The 17735-nt window shown below is 34.9% G+C and overlaps 1 protein-coding gene across 4 annotated transcripts in view; it reads left to right on the top strand.

The window, feature by feature from the left end:
- TRPS1 (transcriptional repressor GATA binding 1) overlaps nucleotides 1-17735 on the top strand; it is a 246720-nt gene that overhangs the window by 74428 nt on the left and 154557 nt on the right. For all 4 annotated transcript variants that reach the window (XM_004471429.5, XM_071208007.1, XM_071208006.1 and 1 more), the window contains one exon: nucleotides 5289-5892. In XM_004471429.5, the coding sequence (XP_004471486.3) occupies nucleotides 5289-5892 (604 nt within the window). The remainder of the gene's footprint in view (nucleotides 1-5288; nucleotides 5893-17735) is intronic.

The following is a 17735-nucleotide window of genomic DNA, read 5'->3' as shown; positions in this document are numbered from 1 at the left end:
GGAAATATTTACTTTATGGGATTGTTGTGAGATAATACATATATGTGTATATGCTTAGCACTAAAAGGTATTATTGGAAAGACAGTCCCCAAACAATGAAGTAGAAAAGATGAACTGTTAGTTTGGGATTATGCTTAAAAATTTCATGTTTGTAGTTTTAACTGATAAAGCTGTTAATTTTGACTCTTAGAGGTGGCTGATATTGTATGTGCTTTAAGATGGGAAACCATGTTGCTCCTTAGTAAGTATTCATCTGGGGATGTTCTAGAAAGTGGTGAGTATATCTGAGGATTTGTCTCAAGCAAACTCATACCCATCTTGATGCAGCTTCTGATCATGGCTGCATGGTTTTTGATGCTGAAGGTGTATTCTGTGGACCAAGTACACCTGGGAGCTTGTTAGAAATGCACTCTAAATTTTAACAGAATTCCCAGATGACTCCTATGCAGTGTTCAAGTTTGAAAAGCACTGATCTAGATGCTAGTTTAGGTTATTGAAAAGTTTGAACAGCTTGCTTCAAGCTGTTGAGAATACAGTAATGTTGCTTTTTTCACCTGTTTTCTGTAATTTATTTAGGAATGATATTATAAGGAGGAGCAAGTCATTCAGTTCTCGAGGGTACCATGTTGCAAACCGCTTTTTCTTCTTCACCTAGTGGTGTTCAATGGCCTGGGAGATTGAGCAATTTAGCAGTTTATTGGTTTAATCTCAGCCTTTACTCTTTTTTCATTAATAGTTGCCAGACCAGTAATCTTAAGATTCTGAATAACAAAGATAGGAAGGTCATCACCAATTTTTTATTAAAGTCTTGGGAGATGGGGACCCATTTTTAAAATATATTTTTTAAATTGGTATAGAACCGTAGTATATCTAGTCATGTGGTTCATAGATACTGTTCTTGGCATTGGTGTCATCTGAGGACTTGGTTAAAAATTCAGACTTTTGGGTTAAGCCCAGTAGATTCTGATTCAGTAGACCTTGGAAGTATTTCTTAAGAAGCTTTTTAAGTTGCAGTATTGCACACAGTCTGTTTTGCATACTATTGCTATTGTCAGTCTCTACTCCATCAGAAAACTTTCCCCACCATCCATGTTCATTTTCCATATTGGCAGTAATCTCATTAATTTTCATATAAAGGGTAAAAAGTTAGGCAGCAGAGAACAGAAAGATAGAACAGTAATCTTGGAGTTAGAAGCCCTGTATTCTCAACTTGGTGTTGACTAACATGGCAAGTCACTATCTGTAAAATGGGGCCATATGTTTCAGGAGAATGGGAGATCATAAATATGTGAGAACTTTGAAGTTGTCAAAAGAAAAGGCATGTCAATATAGCTTGTTATTGTACCTGCATTTTACTGTCCTTCCTGTTAAAACGTGTTCTCATTTTTGCAGTAAAACCTGGTTTTCACTGAAAACTTACCTTTGGAATTTCTGTCTCCATTTTGCTTTTTGCCCATTTCCACCATTCTCTGCACTCTGGCAGTTTTCCAGCATCTGTATCATGGAAGATTTTGTTAGGTCAATTGGATCAAAAGCTCCTCTGTGGCGCATTTTGGAGCAGCTCTTGCTGCGGCCTGTTAGGAGTCAGGGAGTTGTTCGTTGGGACAATTTCCAATCATAAAACCTGGAAGATCCAGACTCCTAGTCTCAGGAAAAGATGCTTTGTGAGGAATTCATTATCTGGACAGGGGCCCAGGGCCTTGTATATTTGGAATATGAATTGCATAATGGGTGAGGGTTGGATGTGTTGATCTCTATTTGGCAAAATGATCGGGGTGGCTCAGGGGGCATTTTTAGATTGCAGAATAAGTAGATATCAAAGCTACATAATCTTAACAAATCCTAAAATGCATTTCCAATTTTGAAAATATATTCTACCTGGCAGTGACCTACAGCAAAGCATTTTCGAGGGAATAAACTGGATTTTAAGCATGATGTCTGCCATTGTTAAGGAAAACAGTGATACAAAATATCAGTTTGTATGTTTGTACTCCTTTGCACAGAGAGTACAGAAAGCAGATTTATACAGAATAGAAGGCTTTTATTTACTTTTAGGATTTATACTGGTTTACCCTTACCTGCTTATTTACTGTGAGTGTTACATAGTATTTACAAGAACCCTATGGAAAGACATTGTTTTCTCTTTGCAGATGGGAAAACTGAAGTACAGGTTCAGTAAATGGTCCAAAGTCCCATATCTAGTTAAATACAGATCTAAAATTGAAACCCAGGCATTCTGGTTCTAGAGTCTATACTAGTTAGCATGACAAATTGCTTCTCTGGTAAGGACTGAGAGTCTGACATTTTTAACTAATTTATTATGTGCTGCTCTGGAATCATGTATTTCTTCTTTAATGTCTTGATACTATCTCCTTTTTGTCTTTGTGTTTATGGTCTTTATTTCTTGAAACAGCCTCAGTGCAATTCTTTGAAATTTTTACATTAGAGGCACTAGTCTCGATCGAAATAGCAGTGGCAATTTAGAGTCCTAATTTGTAGTCATAGGTCCCTTCACAGATGTCTAGCAGAGAGCCCACATGGCAGGGAAACCAACACTTGCTTCTGCTATGGTCCAGGAGTTCATCAGATCTGGGATTGGTCAGAGCTAGTGAATGTGCTTCCTGAAGTTTATTTATTTTTAATGTTCATGACTCAATAGATTATGTGGTATATCTGTAGTAGGGTATTTCCTGGGTATTTTTTGAACTTTAACCATTCTGATAAATTCATTTTGTCTGCATGATTGGGCTTTGTAAACAAAACAATTTTTTTGTACAGTTTTGGGTTTAGGAGCTAATTTCCCATTGGATCCAGCTAGAATGTGGTTTTGGTAAAAACGTTCCTTGGTTGAGGTACTCAGCGCTTCTTGATTCTGGATTTTAGGTCTTGACTATTGTTCTTTGTGATCTTAATTCTCCTGTGGGATTTTCTGGCCTTGACACCATCAGCAGGTTTCTTACTCTTGGTCACAGATATCCTAGCCTTAATGGTTGACTGCTTTGATTGGGGATAAAATTAATTTTAATATTGTATTTGAATGGTCATCATGAGCACATTATTTATCATTTTTTATATTTTCTTTTATCTTGATTTCTCAACCCAATGTAGGAAAAGTAGGAGAGAGGATTGAAATAATCTCTAAAAAGTAAAAATTAAGTAGCCGGGGAATAGATGTAGCTCAGGTGGTTGAGCATGCACCAATTTCCCATGTATGAGGACCCAGGCTTGTTCCCTGGTACCTTCTAAAAACAAACAAGCAAATGAAAAAAACAGCTCTCATTGGGGAGTGGATGAAGCTCAGTGGTTGAGCGCCTGCTTCCCATGTATGACATCCTGGGTTCAGTCCCCAGTACCTCCTTAAAAAAAAGTTATATAACTATATTTATTCAATAAAATATAAACTCTTAATAATAAGAAACTATGATATAGGCTGTTAATGATTAGAAGCTATTTGTGTATGACATTGAGTCCTCTATGGGTCTCAAAAATAACTGGTTGATGATTTTGTTACATGTCTTAATACCTTTGGATTTTTGCTCCGTAAAATAGGAAAATTCTTTTAGATTTTACCATCACAAATGTCTCATGAGGGATTTAAGTTATTTAATACAGAAACTATTATAGTCTCCAAATGATTAGAACATACATTTGACCATGCTTCCCTTAATGGTGCTTCCCTTACCTCGAAGACAGTCATCCTCCTTACCATAACCTGCACAGCTCTGAATGTCCCTTCCGGCTTCGTCGATTGACATGCTTCCACTTACTCATTTCTCTCAAGCCCTAATGGCCTCTTTGCAGTGTCTCAGGCTCATCACCCATGCTATAATGTCTGATAGAATAAGACATTCCCTTTGGTTCCTTCTCATCCTTTAGTTCTCCAGATAGATAGATAGATAGATAGATAGATAGATAGATAGATAAATAGATGGTATAGATAGATCAGTCACTCAGAGAGAGAGCAGGGGTGAGAGAGAAATAGAGAGAATATCTACCTCTCAGAAAGACCTTCCTGACTCCAGCCCTCCCACCCCCATTACAGTCCTATATATTTCATTCTTAGTGCATATCACTCTTTGTACTTACGTATTCATCTATAGCCTGTGGGAAGCCTGTCACTTCCAATTAAACTCTAAGCACCAGGTGGGCAGGGATCATGTGTCTTTTATTCACCAATATGTACTCAGTGCCTGGCAAAGTAATACTTTGCTGATTATCTAAAGTTATATATGGTATATATCTTGTAGTAGATTTAAATATAACTAACTCATGAAATATATTTTGTTTCTTTAAGTTAGTAACTCACACCACATTATTTTAATGTAGTGTTTCCCATGGTATTTATTTAGAGAACTATAATAAGTTTTTATGTTTAAAGAAAATATTTCTCACTCCAATCATTTATGTACCTTTTGGGTTTGCCTTTTACAATACAGTGACTCTGTTCTTCTGTGTTAATCAAACACATGTCCTAATATGCAGTCACTGATCTCTCTTTAATAGCAGATGTTAGGTTTTAAGCCCTGTAAAAAGAAAACACACACACCGTCTCTCTCTCTCTTTCTCACACACACACCATTTAAATTAATATCTATACAAAGCATCTATCATGCTGCTTGACACCCAGTGGACACTCAATTTGTTAAAAGTGTATATGTCCTTACAGATTTATAGAATTTGTCTAGAAAATTCTTGGGCTTTTTAATACATCTTGTTTACTAGATTACCTAGATTATCAGCCACATTTCACTAACTAAATGGATTTAAGTTGGATGCTAGAAAAGAACATTGTAATCAGTAAGGTAGAGCTTATTGTCATACATGGAAAAGCTGTACAAAGCATTTCAGCTTTAGAAATGAAAGTGTATATATAATGAAAAAAATCTGTTTAAGTAAACAGAAAGTGATAAGCCCACTGATTAAATCAGCTAGAAAAAAATATGAATATCTACTTAAATAACACAGAATTGATAATTATCCAATCAAGGTAAAATGAACAGAGCAGGTCATTTGATAAGAAAGCAAAACAACCAGGTTTAATGTTAACTGCTGGAGTGTGTGTACCTGTTACTGCTAACATAACAAAAGGGAACTTCACATTCTTTCTGTGGAATTGAAAATTACCAGTTAATTACATTCCAATTTCTGGTCCTGGAGAATATTGTATTTCATTGTACCTACTAAGTTACATGAGATAAAATTGAGGTATTTAGAGACTATTTTAAAACTACACACATACACACCATTCAGAATGCTGGATTTCCAATTGCTGCTTTTTTCTTCTCCAGGAGAGCACACAGCTGCTACAAATGCCGTCAGTGCAGTTTTACAGCAGCCGATACTCAGTCACTACTGGAGCACTTCAACACTGCTCACTGCCAGGACCAGGACATCACTACAGCCAACGGTGAAGAGGACAGTCATGCCATATCCACCATCAAGGAGGAGCCCAAAATTGACCTCAAGGTCTACAGTCTGCTAAATCTAGACTCTAAAATGGGGGAGCCAGTTTCTGAGAACGTAGTGAAGAGGGAGAAGCTCGAAGATAAGGACGGGCTTAAAGAGAAAGTTTGGACTGAGAGTTCCAGTGATGATCTTCGAGGTGTGACTTGGAGAGGGGCAGACATCCTGCGGGGCAGTCCATCATACACTCAAGCAAGCCTGGGGCTTCTGACACCTGTGTCTGGCAGCCAAGAGCAGACAAAGACACTAAGGGATAGTCCGAATGTAGAAGCTGCCCACCTGGCACGACCTCTTTATGGCTTGGCTGTTGAGACCAAGGGATTCCTGCAGGGGGTGCCAGCTGGTGGAGAGAAGTCTGGGGCCCTCCCTCAGCAGTATCCAGCATCGGGAGAAAACAAGTCCAAGGACGAATCCCAGTCCCTGTTACGGGTAGGAAGGTTTAATTTTTATTTTTAAGAATTCATGTATTTTGAATAGAAAAATTGGAGAAAATACACATTCCTAGGTTGGTATTATATTGTATGAATGAAACAAAATGATCTTTATCAATCTGGTTATTTCTACTCATAAGGCCACCATGGCAGAAAGTAGCTCATGTGTGTTTGCATGTGCCATGCACATACTTGAGACGGTGGTAGGAAGTCACTTGTTTTTCTTTGCTATTAACTCAGATTGAATTTGTCTTAATCATTCCTCGTGATTATGCAAAACAACAAGGCTGCATTTGGAGAAGGGAGGTTTAGAAATCCAGAAGGACACACATCTGTTACATTAAAATAACTAAATGCCTCTGAAATTTTAAGGTGGTGTGCCTCTATGTGGTTAATAAGATGGCAGCGATTTAAATCACTGAGAATGTATAGCCCTTGGTGAGATATTTGTCCATAAATGTAATATTTTGTGAAACCCACAGTATAATTACGTGCAAATGGAAATATTTGTTTAGTTGGCAAGAAAGGGGATGATATAAAGCTAAACCTGAATGATGTGAAAAGCATCCAAAAAACAGGGTTTTGTACATTTCATATCACACTGTTTTTTGGGAGGAGGGGTATAGGGGTAAGGAGAAAGACATAGTTCCATGTGTGTGGGGGGGCAAAAATCAAGTAAAATGAAATTTTTGATAGCTGTCTTCATGCGGTGTAGACTCAACATTGTCAAGAAACATTTTAGGTTTTGGAAATTCATGAACTCACCAATAAGTGATGCTTGCTTTTTTGCCTAAGGTACCACCACTTCACAGCATTTCACCTTTAGTCTGAGAAAGTTTTGAGCTTTCTGGATGGTTTTGAAGCTTTGCAGGTGTATAAAAGGAAGAATCAGAAACTAGTTAACCTTTACAAACTGTCCGTTTAGAAAACATAGTTTAGTCAGCCCAATGCTCTGACCTGCGGGTCAGATATGTGCAGGGAAGAAGTTGGTCTTCCCAGTGTCTGCAGGCCTGCTTTGCTCTCCTTTCCTGCAGGTTCTCTGAAGCCTCTGTGCTTGTTGGGTATCCCCTAGCGGAGTTGAGAAATGCCCTTTAGAGGTACACATTTAATTATAAAAGCCGTTACCTTGCCCTGCTGCAGTCGTGCCCTGGAGTTAAGGGAAGGGCCTGAATGCAAAGGAGAGGCAGCTCCTTGTACACTGAGAAACAAAGGATCCTTCCTGCAGGGAAGGAACGAGTTCATTATAAGTAACTTTTGAAAGAAGAAAAATAAATAGCGCTTGTGCACTACAATGGATGTTTAATTCAGAGAGCTTCTTTCACATAAATATATATGGAGCTGCGTTTTTACAAATGTAAATCCTCCTTGACTCTTCTGGTCTCAAGGGGTGCTTATGGCTATAGGCCAAAAGGAAGGAATGGAAAGTTCTAGATTAGATTCATTTCATGTTGCATTTTGAGGGTGTATACTTGTGTACCTTAAAGCTGTGTCAGGCTTTTACCTTTCTCCCACTTTTTGTGTCTTCTGTGAATTAGGAATTTTAAATACTTGATTAAGCAATGGGGTCTAAAACCCAAAAATGGTAGTTATATTTTTTTGTGCAGGCTAGGGATAATAATACTTTTCTAAAAATTGCTTTTTTTTTCTTGACTTACCGCACTTCCCTAATTCCCTGACTTCAAGTTTCTGTTTCATCATTTTCAACTGTTTTTTTTTCAGTTCCTCCACACGGGACTGCTGAAGTAGAAAGTCTTCAGCAACAGACTCCTTAGCCATATTCTGCAAGGAATACTTAAGTCTCTAACCATAGCATTGGTGATTCCTAAAGGCTATCTTCTACTAAGTTTCACAGACATGACAAAAGGAGAGTTCAGATTTTTTAAAAAGGAATCTTCATTCTTCTGTGGCTTGAATAAAATTTGAATAATCAAAATTCACATTTTGGTTGTATTTGAGGAGTGCTTTTGGACATTACCAGTTTTATTGGATACTTGGGATTTGAATGGTAGCTAATTTAATTATGTATTAAATTATTGTATTTAGTTTAACTGAACTTAAATTTTTTGAGCTATACCTATCCTATCGTTGGCTTCTTGAGATGCGAAAGTGAATTAAGAAGCAAAGCCCTTTCTGATTGAATTTAACAGGAGCTCCATTTTGGTGACAGAAGTTGGTATCACAGCAGTAATACACTTCTCAGTTCACTCTCCTGCTATTGATAAGGGCAAACCCAGCAGAATATCTCTCATTACGTCAAAGGCAAAATTGATGCACTTTATTTTTGTTGTAGTAAAGGTCGTCGTGAAAGTATCCTAAAATAATCTATAAATACGCAGTACGAATATGCTAATATAATTTACATGTTCTGAATTAAAATACAGTGGCCTTCATAAATATATACCTACAAATTTATAATATATCTATTTGAGCTTGATCAGTAGATCTGAACTAGAAATTAACTACCTTGCTGTTTGGCACGTTTATTTGGAAATAGTGCGGAATCTAAGAAATAGTAAATATCAGGTTTTAAAAATGATTTTTGTGTTATGTAGTACGTGCAACATGGCAGTAATAGAGCAAGAATATTTATAAATGAATTTGAACACATGGTTTCTAATACTAAGAGTAAAAACTCAATACTCCCCTTTTAATACTCTTTAGAGTGATATCAAGAAACAAGTACGGACAATTTCTCCAGTAGAAAATGTGTATTTAACTTAGTTCAACACAGTGCAGGGAAATAATGGAAAAATTTTTAAAGATTAGGCTAAAAATATATTTAGGGCCATGTCATAAGACACAATTTTAATGTTGCTTTCAGAAAGCAGTCTTTCGGAGACATTTTTATACAAGGAAATATGAGTAATCACAGAGAAGAGCTAGATTTTTAAAATTTTAAAATTTTCACTTCATTAGTCCTAAAATAGTAGAACTTTTTTTTTGTTTTGTTTATGTCAGTGTTTGGCTTTTAGTTTGTGTTCAATATCAGATCATTATATATTTTCATTTAGTAAATGTCTCCATATTTTCCCTTGTTATTAGTGTGAAGTTGATTTTGTTATAAAAATTTTTAACTGTGTGTCACCCGTGATGACCATTGTTGAGCTTTGACTATGATAGGGAATACATCAGCAAAAGCTTTATCTTACACATTGCTTTATTAAAATTAGCTTTTTTTGCGTGTTAACTCTCTGATATTTCTGTAGAATTAGTTTTTTTCCCTTTTCTTAATAGGAAGAAAAATTAAAGCCTTTAGAATCTTTGCTCGAAATAGTCCAAACTTATGTGAAAACTTTGTTACTCTTTTAAAACTTCTGGAATAGATATTTTAAAGAATAAGCCCCTGAAATAGTCACTAAAATTAATATTTTGAAAAACTCCATTTAGTCTTCATTTAGATTTACAGTTTGGCTCTGTGGAGAGTTTAACATATTTAATAATGCTAGCTGTGCTAAAAGCAAAAGTTAATTGGCTTTATGTATTCAAATAGGTGTTTCTCATTTTAAACTAAATTAAATAGTGTAGTGCAATCTCAGTAGAATTGTAGGCTCTTTTCTGGCCAGTTTCTTATATAATGTACAGCATATTTGTAGGAAGATATTTGTTTTTATTTTGTTTTGTAGATGATTTCTTACTCAGATACAACTGTATTAGTCTTATAATTTCTTAGATAAAAATTCTGCATTTATTTATTGAGTGGAATTTTTGGATTGGATTTCATAACATAGACTATTTTGTCTTTTGCTGATAACTGCCTAATGGGAAAATCTATCGTTGAATTTCACAAAGATTTTGCCAAAATCAAGGGCATTTTTCATTTGTATGAGGAGCAGAAGCGTATTTAAGTTTAGCTGCTGAATTTGTGGGGGAAATTTGCTGCAAATCGACATTCAAGTGAACTTCCATGGCATTTGTTAGAATAGAAGGTTGCAGTCAGCTAATTCATAGGTTTGAATTTTCTTACGTCCAAATGCCCTAGTTATCATCCGTCATGCACCTGGGGGAGGGGGAATATCCCTTTGAGATGGGTTTCAGCTTCCCCTGTAAACTTATTTAGGAAAGTTTGTCAGCTGTCACATCTACACTTTGCACTGTTTGAGTCCAGTGGAGCTCTTCAGCCAGGGACCTGTGGGAGCTGAGTTCCAAGTCCTGGGAGTTGGGTTCCAAGTTCAGCCATTGATTGTGAAAGGAAGGGCCCCCCAGGATCTCCGTTCCTCTATCTCTTAGAGAACATCCTAATGCCTGCTGTCCTCACAGGAGTGTTGTGCAGCTTCGTTAATTACTGTTTGTTAGGTCATTTGAGATCCTCTGATGTGGAGTGCTAGATAAGTGCAAAGTAGTATGATTATTTGTCCATTTGGTAAATGTGATACCAAGACAGTACAATGCAGATGTTATTCCCCCTTTCCTTAGCGGCGTTAAATTTATAGTATAAAGATAGTTGATACCGGATAGTCTATTGAGATGCAAAAATGTTCTTTTGGGGACAGTCCATTGGCAGCCAAACAGACATTCAAACAAGCGACAATGTTGAATGCCTTTACAACCACTGACAGAGGACCGCAGGAACTTTTTTTTAACCAAGGATGAACTCAAGTGAAAAATCTAGTATTTATTGTTTTGCTTCATGTTGTATTATAATAGAAGCGGAATTTCAGCTATTGTATAATATTAGTATAGTAGTATTTACTTAACATAATGTATACGTACATGACAGTTTTCCTGACCCTATTTGAACTTTTTAACATTTGCAAGTGTCAAATACCAAAGACAACAGACTGTACCTGGGAGAAAAGGCAAGTATATACCTCCCTAATCATTGGCTATGAAACAGTGATTTGAGGGCCATGTTGATAAAGTTTCTTTTTAGTTAGGAGTTGGTATTTGATTTGCCTATGAAAGGAGCTTAATACCACCTATTTACTATTTACAGAGATTACCAATTCTCTTGCACCTCTGTGTTTCTGCCCTATTTGGAGTCATTTCTGTTCTCACCTATTAGGAAACAGTTTGATTTACACTCAAATATATATATATATATGCATATTTTTTAAGTAGAATCCATGCATTGAATTAATTGTGTTATAGTGAACATGACAGTTTCATTTGTTTGTAGTAAATAAAACCAATCTCCCAAGTATTTCTTTTTTGGTTATTAATCTTTAAAATTGCTATAGCATTTTTGATACTAGTTAACATGTAAAGCCAAATAGATGCATATATAAGTTTAGTTTTTATTTTTAACTTTCATGGAGTAATTATGGGCAAGGACATGGATTAGTAGATAGATCTACTAATTTTCTAGTGGTTTTCTAGTGGGGTTCACAATTATTTCAATTTTTAAAAAATAATCAGCTCCTTTGGCACAAGTATTTTTTTAAAAAGCCCCTTTTTTTTGTGTAGGCTTTCTGTGAAATCTTGCATGGTTCTGCCTGCCTAGGTTTCTAAGACAGGGTTAACAGATATATCTTCTAATGAATTGGCTGTAAATAGTCTCTGTGAAATGGTATCTTTCAGCACAGTATCTGTTAATTATTTCCTGTATAACTATCTTTTGCTCAGCTTCTCTTTTTCACAGACTGCATGAGCCAGCAGATAACAGGGCCCCCAAAGAAACCTATTGTTGACGGTTCTTAGATGCTAAAAGTGTAGACAGAGTATGTGTTGAGTAGACAGAATATGGCTCAAGTTTTAGAACAAATGCAGAATGTTTCAAAAGTGTGTCAGCCATGAGCAACACAGTCTTAATGTGAATCTTGTATTTTTCTGCTAGTGCCCTGTCAATGGATGGATTTGACCAAAGTGTTGGTTACAAAAAATGCCTGAAATTATTTTATCATTGATTTTCATGGATATTGTTACTTGTTTCCATCCAAAAAGAAAGGTGTTTTCTACATTGCTATATTCTTTACTTTTCCTTCCTGCAGAATGTTCACTAACTTTCATGGAGTAATTATGGGCAAGGACATGGATTAGTAGACAGATCTACTCATTAACTCAAGGAAGCTTGGCAAGCAGGACCTCACTGCTGCTTCTAGCTGTGTTATTGTTCAAGGAGATGCAAATCGTTTCAGACAAGTTTGAGGAACTTTTCCCTTGTTCAGGAGAAGCAGTGTTCTTATTTATAGACATTTATAATTTACTTTAAGTGTAGTTTACAAATAAAGTAGAGGTTGGCATATGACTTTTTTTTTTTTGGAAAAAGCCGCAATAGTTTATCTTGTGGCATGTATTTTGTATATGTTATATCAGTGGTTAGGCATGAAGCAAAGGAATCTTAACACATAAGTTTTATTTTGTAAGTATAGGAGATCACTTACAATAAATTGAGTGCTTGGCATCATTATTCATCTTAGAACGATGGAATGACTCTCAAATGTAATTTTAAGTGTTAACTTGCCTCTTTAAAAAAATTCTCAATTTTGAAGATTTAATTTGGGCATATTAATTAGGAAAAGGTTGAACCATTTCATACTTAGAAAACTTAGCTGTTTGAAACATTATGATTTAACCAGAAAACTTAAGGATATACAATATATTTTTAAGGTAAAATGCACTTTATAATTTTGCTAACACTTAAAAACAAAAGAATGGGTGATGATGATGAATCAAACTTTTAGAAAATTGGGTATATGTAGTAAGATTTTTAAAACAAAATTTTGGTATAAATAATATCTTGATGATATGATTTAATGAATTGCGTGAAGATTTGCTTGTAGTGTTACATTTAGTTTTAAAATTTCATAATCTAGACTTAGCTGTAGATCATGAAAAAAAAAGTTTTGGTAGACAAACAGCCCATAGAATAGTCTTTTCTCAGGAAATTAACTTTCTGAGTTTAGCTGGTAATAAATTGGGTAACACAAGAATACCCTGAAATTCTCTAATTTGAGTTCTCGAGGGAAAACAAAAGCTGGTTGAACTACTTTTTACTTTATACAAGTAAAAACATTCTAAGGTAAGTGACTTGGTTAAAATAGATGGATATCTATCATTTATTGCTAAGTAATTTAGCAATGCAATTCCTAGGATTATAAATTTATTACTTTGCCATTAATTTTTCAGGCATTAACTCCTTTCATCCTCACCACAGCTGTTAGAGCTTGATATCATTATTATCTCTTTTTATTTAGATGAAACATCCGAAGCAGTGAAAATAATTTGCCAGATATCACACTGTTGGTAGTGGGATAGATGACGTTTGAATCCTAGTGATTTTGAGTCCAGAGTTCAGAGTTCATGTTCTTAACTATTATATACTTCCTTTGACTCACTAGGATTTGTTAATAAAATACTCAGATGACTTTCTAGATTTCAGTATAATTTGTTTTTTCTAAACACGTATGTTTTTCTGTGTGTCTTTAGAAAATGGAAAAATAACTTGAAACTTGTACAAGTGATTGATGCTTTTTATCAAAAGAGGTAGATAATACAGAAGCTGTAAAAAGAGAGAAAAAGATTCAATGTGAGATTTTTGAAGTTCTTCCCTGTTACATTCAGAAATGAAAATAATTTTTATTTGCTTATAAGTTTTTAGAAGTCTCTCTCTGTTTTGCAAAGCATGGTACAATTGAGGCAATGCTGGCCATATTTTAGGAAATACCCATGTTTGGGCTGATCTGGTTCATAATACTGGGAGACTTTTCAACCTCAAGTTTTTCTTGATAATTCAGGAAAATCCATCTACTCTGCCTAAGTTGCATAACTAATTAAAATTGGAGGTTTTTAACATGTGAATTGTCTAAAAGAGCAGTCCAGTTAATATGCCTCTCATAAATTTATGCTATGTAATTATGGGATGGGTAGTTTTTATCAAATTGGGATTTAGAGCATGCCTCAAATTCACATGTAGTTTACATATTTCTGAAGACTCCAAAATATATCCCAATTACTTTTTAGTATGTCCAGTCCTTTGAGGTTGCAGTTGGAATTGGAGGTGGATGTGCTTCACTTTTAATTGGCTCTTTCTAGCAGTGATTCAGGCTTGAATGGATTTTATTTTCTGGTTAAATTAGATTTCATGTTTTCATTTTTATTTTCCCTTGTGATGTCATGGAAAGAATACTGGATTAGAGGAAATAAGCTTTATATTCTAGACTCACTTTGTGACTACCTACCTCTGTTACCCTGGGTGGGTCATCAATCTTTATACTGTTTCCACCTTTGGAAAATTATGGTCCTTGAAGTAGATAATTGGTTGAATCCCTTTAAAATGGCAAATTCTAGAGCCAAATAAGTAGTTGTCCATGAAACCTTAAATACTCAGATCTATGAATATATAATTGAGATTACTTTGAGACAGAAGCCTTATGTTTTAGACTGAGTGATGCTGGTGTCCAAAAAGATATCACATTAAGTGGAGTAGAAGCTTTTCAATAAGATTTTAGTCTCATGGCTGAGAATCCATGTGTCGCATATACAGTATAAATCCTACAAGAAAGCTCATTCTTTGAAAATAACTTAGCTTTGAAGAATCATGTTATTAAGGGGCTACTTATGAATGAGGATAAAGGGAAGCATGCCCAGTGAGCAGTAAAATTATTCTGGTGAGAATGTAACATGCTTGAAGTATATTTCCTCAGTTTCTTGGCATTGAGCGACGATGCCTGTTTTGTTCACAGTCAGATGTTCTAATAGGAATTTTGGATGCAGAAACTAATTTTAGTAGGTGGGGTGCAAATTTCTTATGAGTCCATGAATAGACTTTAATCCCAGCTGTTTCATTACAATTATAAAAATAAAATTGGCTGTGAATCATTCAAACTTGATTTAATGGATGTGAATAATTCAGTTTCATCCCACAGAAATCTTAAAACTATAAACCTATCTTAGATTTTTATGTTCTTTCAAAGTTAATATTTCATCTTTCCATTGGAAATATTTGAAGTATGGGTGGTCATGATGAAAGTGACCATATTTCCATACAACTTGTGTGTTTCCAGAGCTGAGGCAGCCTCAAGGGTAAGGCTGGGTATGAAGTAGAGGAAAAAAATTTGGAAGAGTCTAAGAAAAAAGAAGAGGATGTTAAATCTGTATTTCATGGCATTTTCTTTCTCACTATGAAATATGTATTCACTATAGAAATTTTAGAAAATATAAAAAAGGAAAAAGAAGAAAATGACTGCTCAGATCTTGAATGTATTTCTTTTTGGATGCATGGACACACACAAACCCCCTCACTCACAGACCCAGATGTGTGTGTGTGAGTGTGTGTGTGTGTATATATATACACACACACATACATAAACACACATAAATGGAGATTTATACCTTTTATTATTAAATAGCCTTCATTTTCACTAATAAATTGTAAAGATGTTTCCACGTGTCTATTCCAGCATATTATTGATTTTACAGAATTTCATTGTATGTTGTATTTCCTTTTTTTTTTTTCTTCTATAAATAATGCAGAATTGAATACCCTTGTAGTAAAATTCTTGTACCTTGCTTGTGAATTTAAATTTTTAGAATTGGTTTCTCCATAATGAGATTTTTCCATGTGATGGCACAGAAATGGAGCTTATTGCTAAAGTATTGGTCACTTTTCCAGGCTATGTGTATATACTCTTGGGAAACAGGAAAATAGTATCATTTCTTGATTTTCATTAGTTGGAATTGTTTTAGCTAAGAAAAATAACAGTAACATTTCCTTTAAACATTCTCATAGAGGAAAAAGTTTGTAGCTAAAATGGTTTGAAAAAGGTAAGTTTCTGAAGCACCAACAAAGATTCAGTCCATATCTATTTAACCTTGACAGTAGAAAGATTCCTTAGCCACCTTGATCACATATAGTTGAAGCCAACTACTATTTAGTGTTTGGCACACAAACTCTATTTTGAAATATTTGAACTTATTTTTATTAGCTCTAGATGATTTTCATAATTTGTGGCAAGATTGGAAATTAGATACTTAAGGGAAGGGTGAAAAGCCATTCTAAAATACTCCTTTTAAATTTGCCTCTCCACTCAGATCACTTGTGTTTGCAGGATTCTTTCATGGAACTAATTTTATTTTGTAGTTCATGAAATTTCATAAAGATACACTTTTGTTTGGGGATTTAAATGCATGCTTATTTGGATGTGTCTAAACTTAAATATGTTAGCACTCATCTAGGTTTAGGATTTATTTTTGAAGAACTAAGATGTCAAAGAAACTAGACTTGGATACAAAAGAGATAGAAATCCAAAAAGTACAAGATAACTTGGAAGAATCATTGTGGAATCAATTATCAGTCTCTTAAATTTTCTTGTTACATGATACTTATTTATCACCTACTATAGGTTTCAGGAACCATGGAAAATCCTATAAAGGGTATGAAGGTGAGTACAGTAGGGCTCCAGCCCTCAGGTAATATACAATCACATATAGATATAAAAGTTATACAGATCTCTCTAACACAAATAAAAGTAGGTGGGAGGCAGAGATCTTTGGATGTTTAAAGAGGAATGGATCACATTCGGTTGAGGGAATAAAGAAAGTTGCCATAGAGGTCTTCTGAGCTGTGTTTTTAGTCTTTCAACAAGTGAATATGAGAGCATGGAGGGCAAGCCATATAGAGAGAACAATGTGAGGTCACCTTTGGGCATTTTCAGGATATAGATTATCCTGAACAGCTTGGTTGAAAGATATGAATAATACAGTTTGGGGAGCTAAGATTTGACATGTATGTTGAAGAATTTACTTAAGGGCCTCTTTGAAAAACTTTATTTTAGAAGAAAATAGGGAACCAACACAGAATTTTGTGCCAAGGATAACTTGATCAAACTTTTAATCAAGCTAATAAGGCTTTTTTCTGCATAGTATTGTTTGGAAGGGGAAAGGATGGACATGGATTGGAATAAAGGAGATAGGTTTTTTTTGATGTAAGCACATAGGTATCTTTTTCATTTAAATACAAAAACAAAATGTCCTTCCTTTTCAGTGTCATTACATAGAAATGAAGAAAAATATAAATGAAAAAACATCTTGTATATCCATTAAAAATATATGGCATATGTAATATACCAGTTTGATTACCTACAGGGACTGTTCTATTTTCGACTTAACTATTGTCTATCTAATTTATTCACTAATAGTTTCTCTTGGATTTAATCTGCTGGCTATTTAATGTCTCTGTCTTATTGCTGAGAAGAAAGAGAAATGCTTGCCTGTGATATGTCACCTGTTGTTCAATGGCTAAAACTGTTACATATCTTAATACTGTATTACATTAAGTCATTTTAAAAGCATTGCTTTCCCTTTTGTTTAAAATTCCAGGGATATTGGTAGGGGGTTAATGGAACTCTTGATTAAAATCTTCTAAGCTTCAAGGCTTTCAGTTCTTGTAAACAATTTGGATCTGAGAGATAGAGTTTTATCTTTTTACTAGTCTATTTACTGATTTAATGTTAAGGAAAAAATCCAAATTTTTTGTTGTTGTTGTAGTAAGTACAAATAAAAATATCCTTTTAGAAAATCAGCCACAGCTCATTGTGTGATGATCACAGAATGTACAACAGTTCTTTTGAGAAACCTCTGGACACACCATGATCATTTTTAAAGTAAAGGAGCTATTCTTGTTGTACCAGTTTTCCATTATTCAAAATAAACCTTTTAAGTTTTATATCTAGGCTGCTGTTTAGTGATTCTTTCCAAGCTTGCAGGACTATGAATTCTAATCATAGCTTAATTAATCTGCCCTTGCTCCATAATAGCTAACCAAGCTAGAGTGGATAAAAGTCTTTGAAATAGGTGTTTATGACCCTGAAATTTCATCTCTGTGACCATCCCAAACTGTTCTGACCTCTCTGTGACTGTACACAATGTCGGCACAATATTCAGGTTCAGCCCGAAGTCTCGGTT

The sequence above is a fragment of the Dasypus novemcinctus genome, chromosome 14 (assembly GCF_030445035.2).
Source record: "Dasypus novemcinctus isolate mDasNov1 chromosome 14, mDasNov1.1.hap2, whole genome shotgun sequence".
Classification (NCBI taxonomy): domain Eukaryota; kingdom Metazoa; phylum Chordata; class Mammalia; order Cingulata; family Dasypodidae; genus Dasypus; species Dasypus novemcinctus.
Note: the sequence above shows the minus strand (reverse complement) of the source record. Positions and strands in the feature narration are given on the sequence as shown.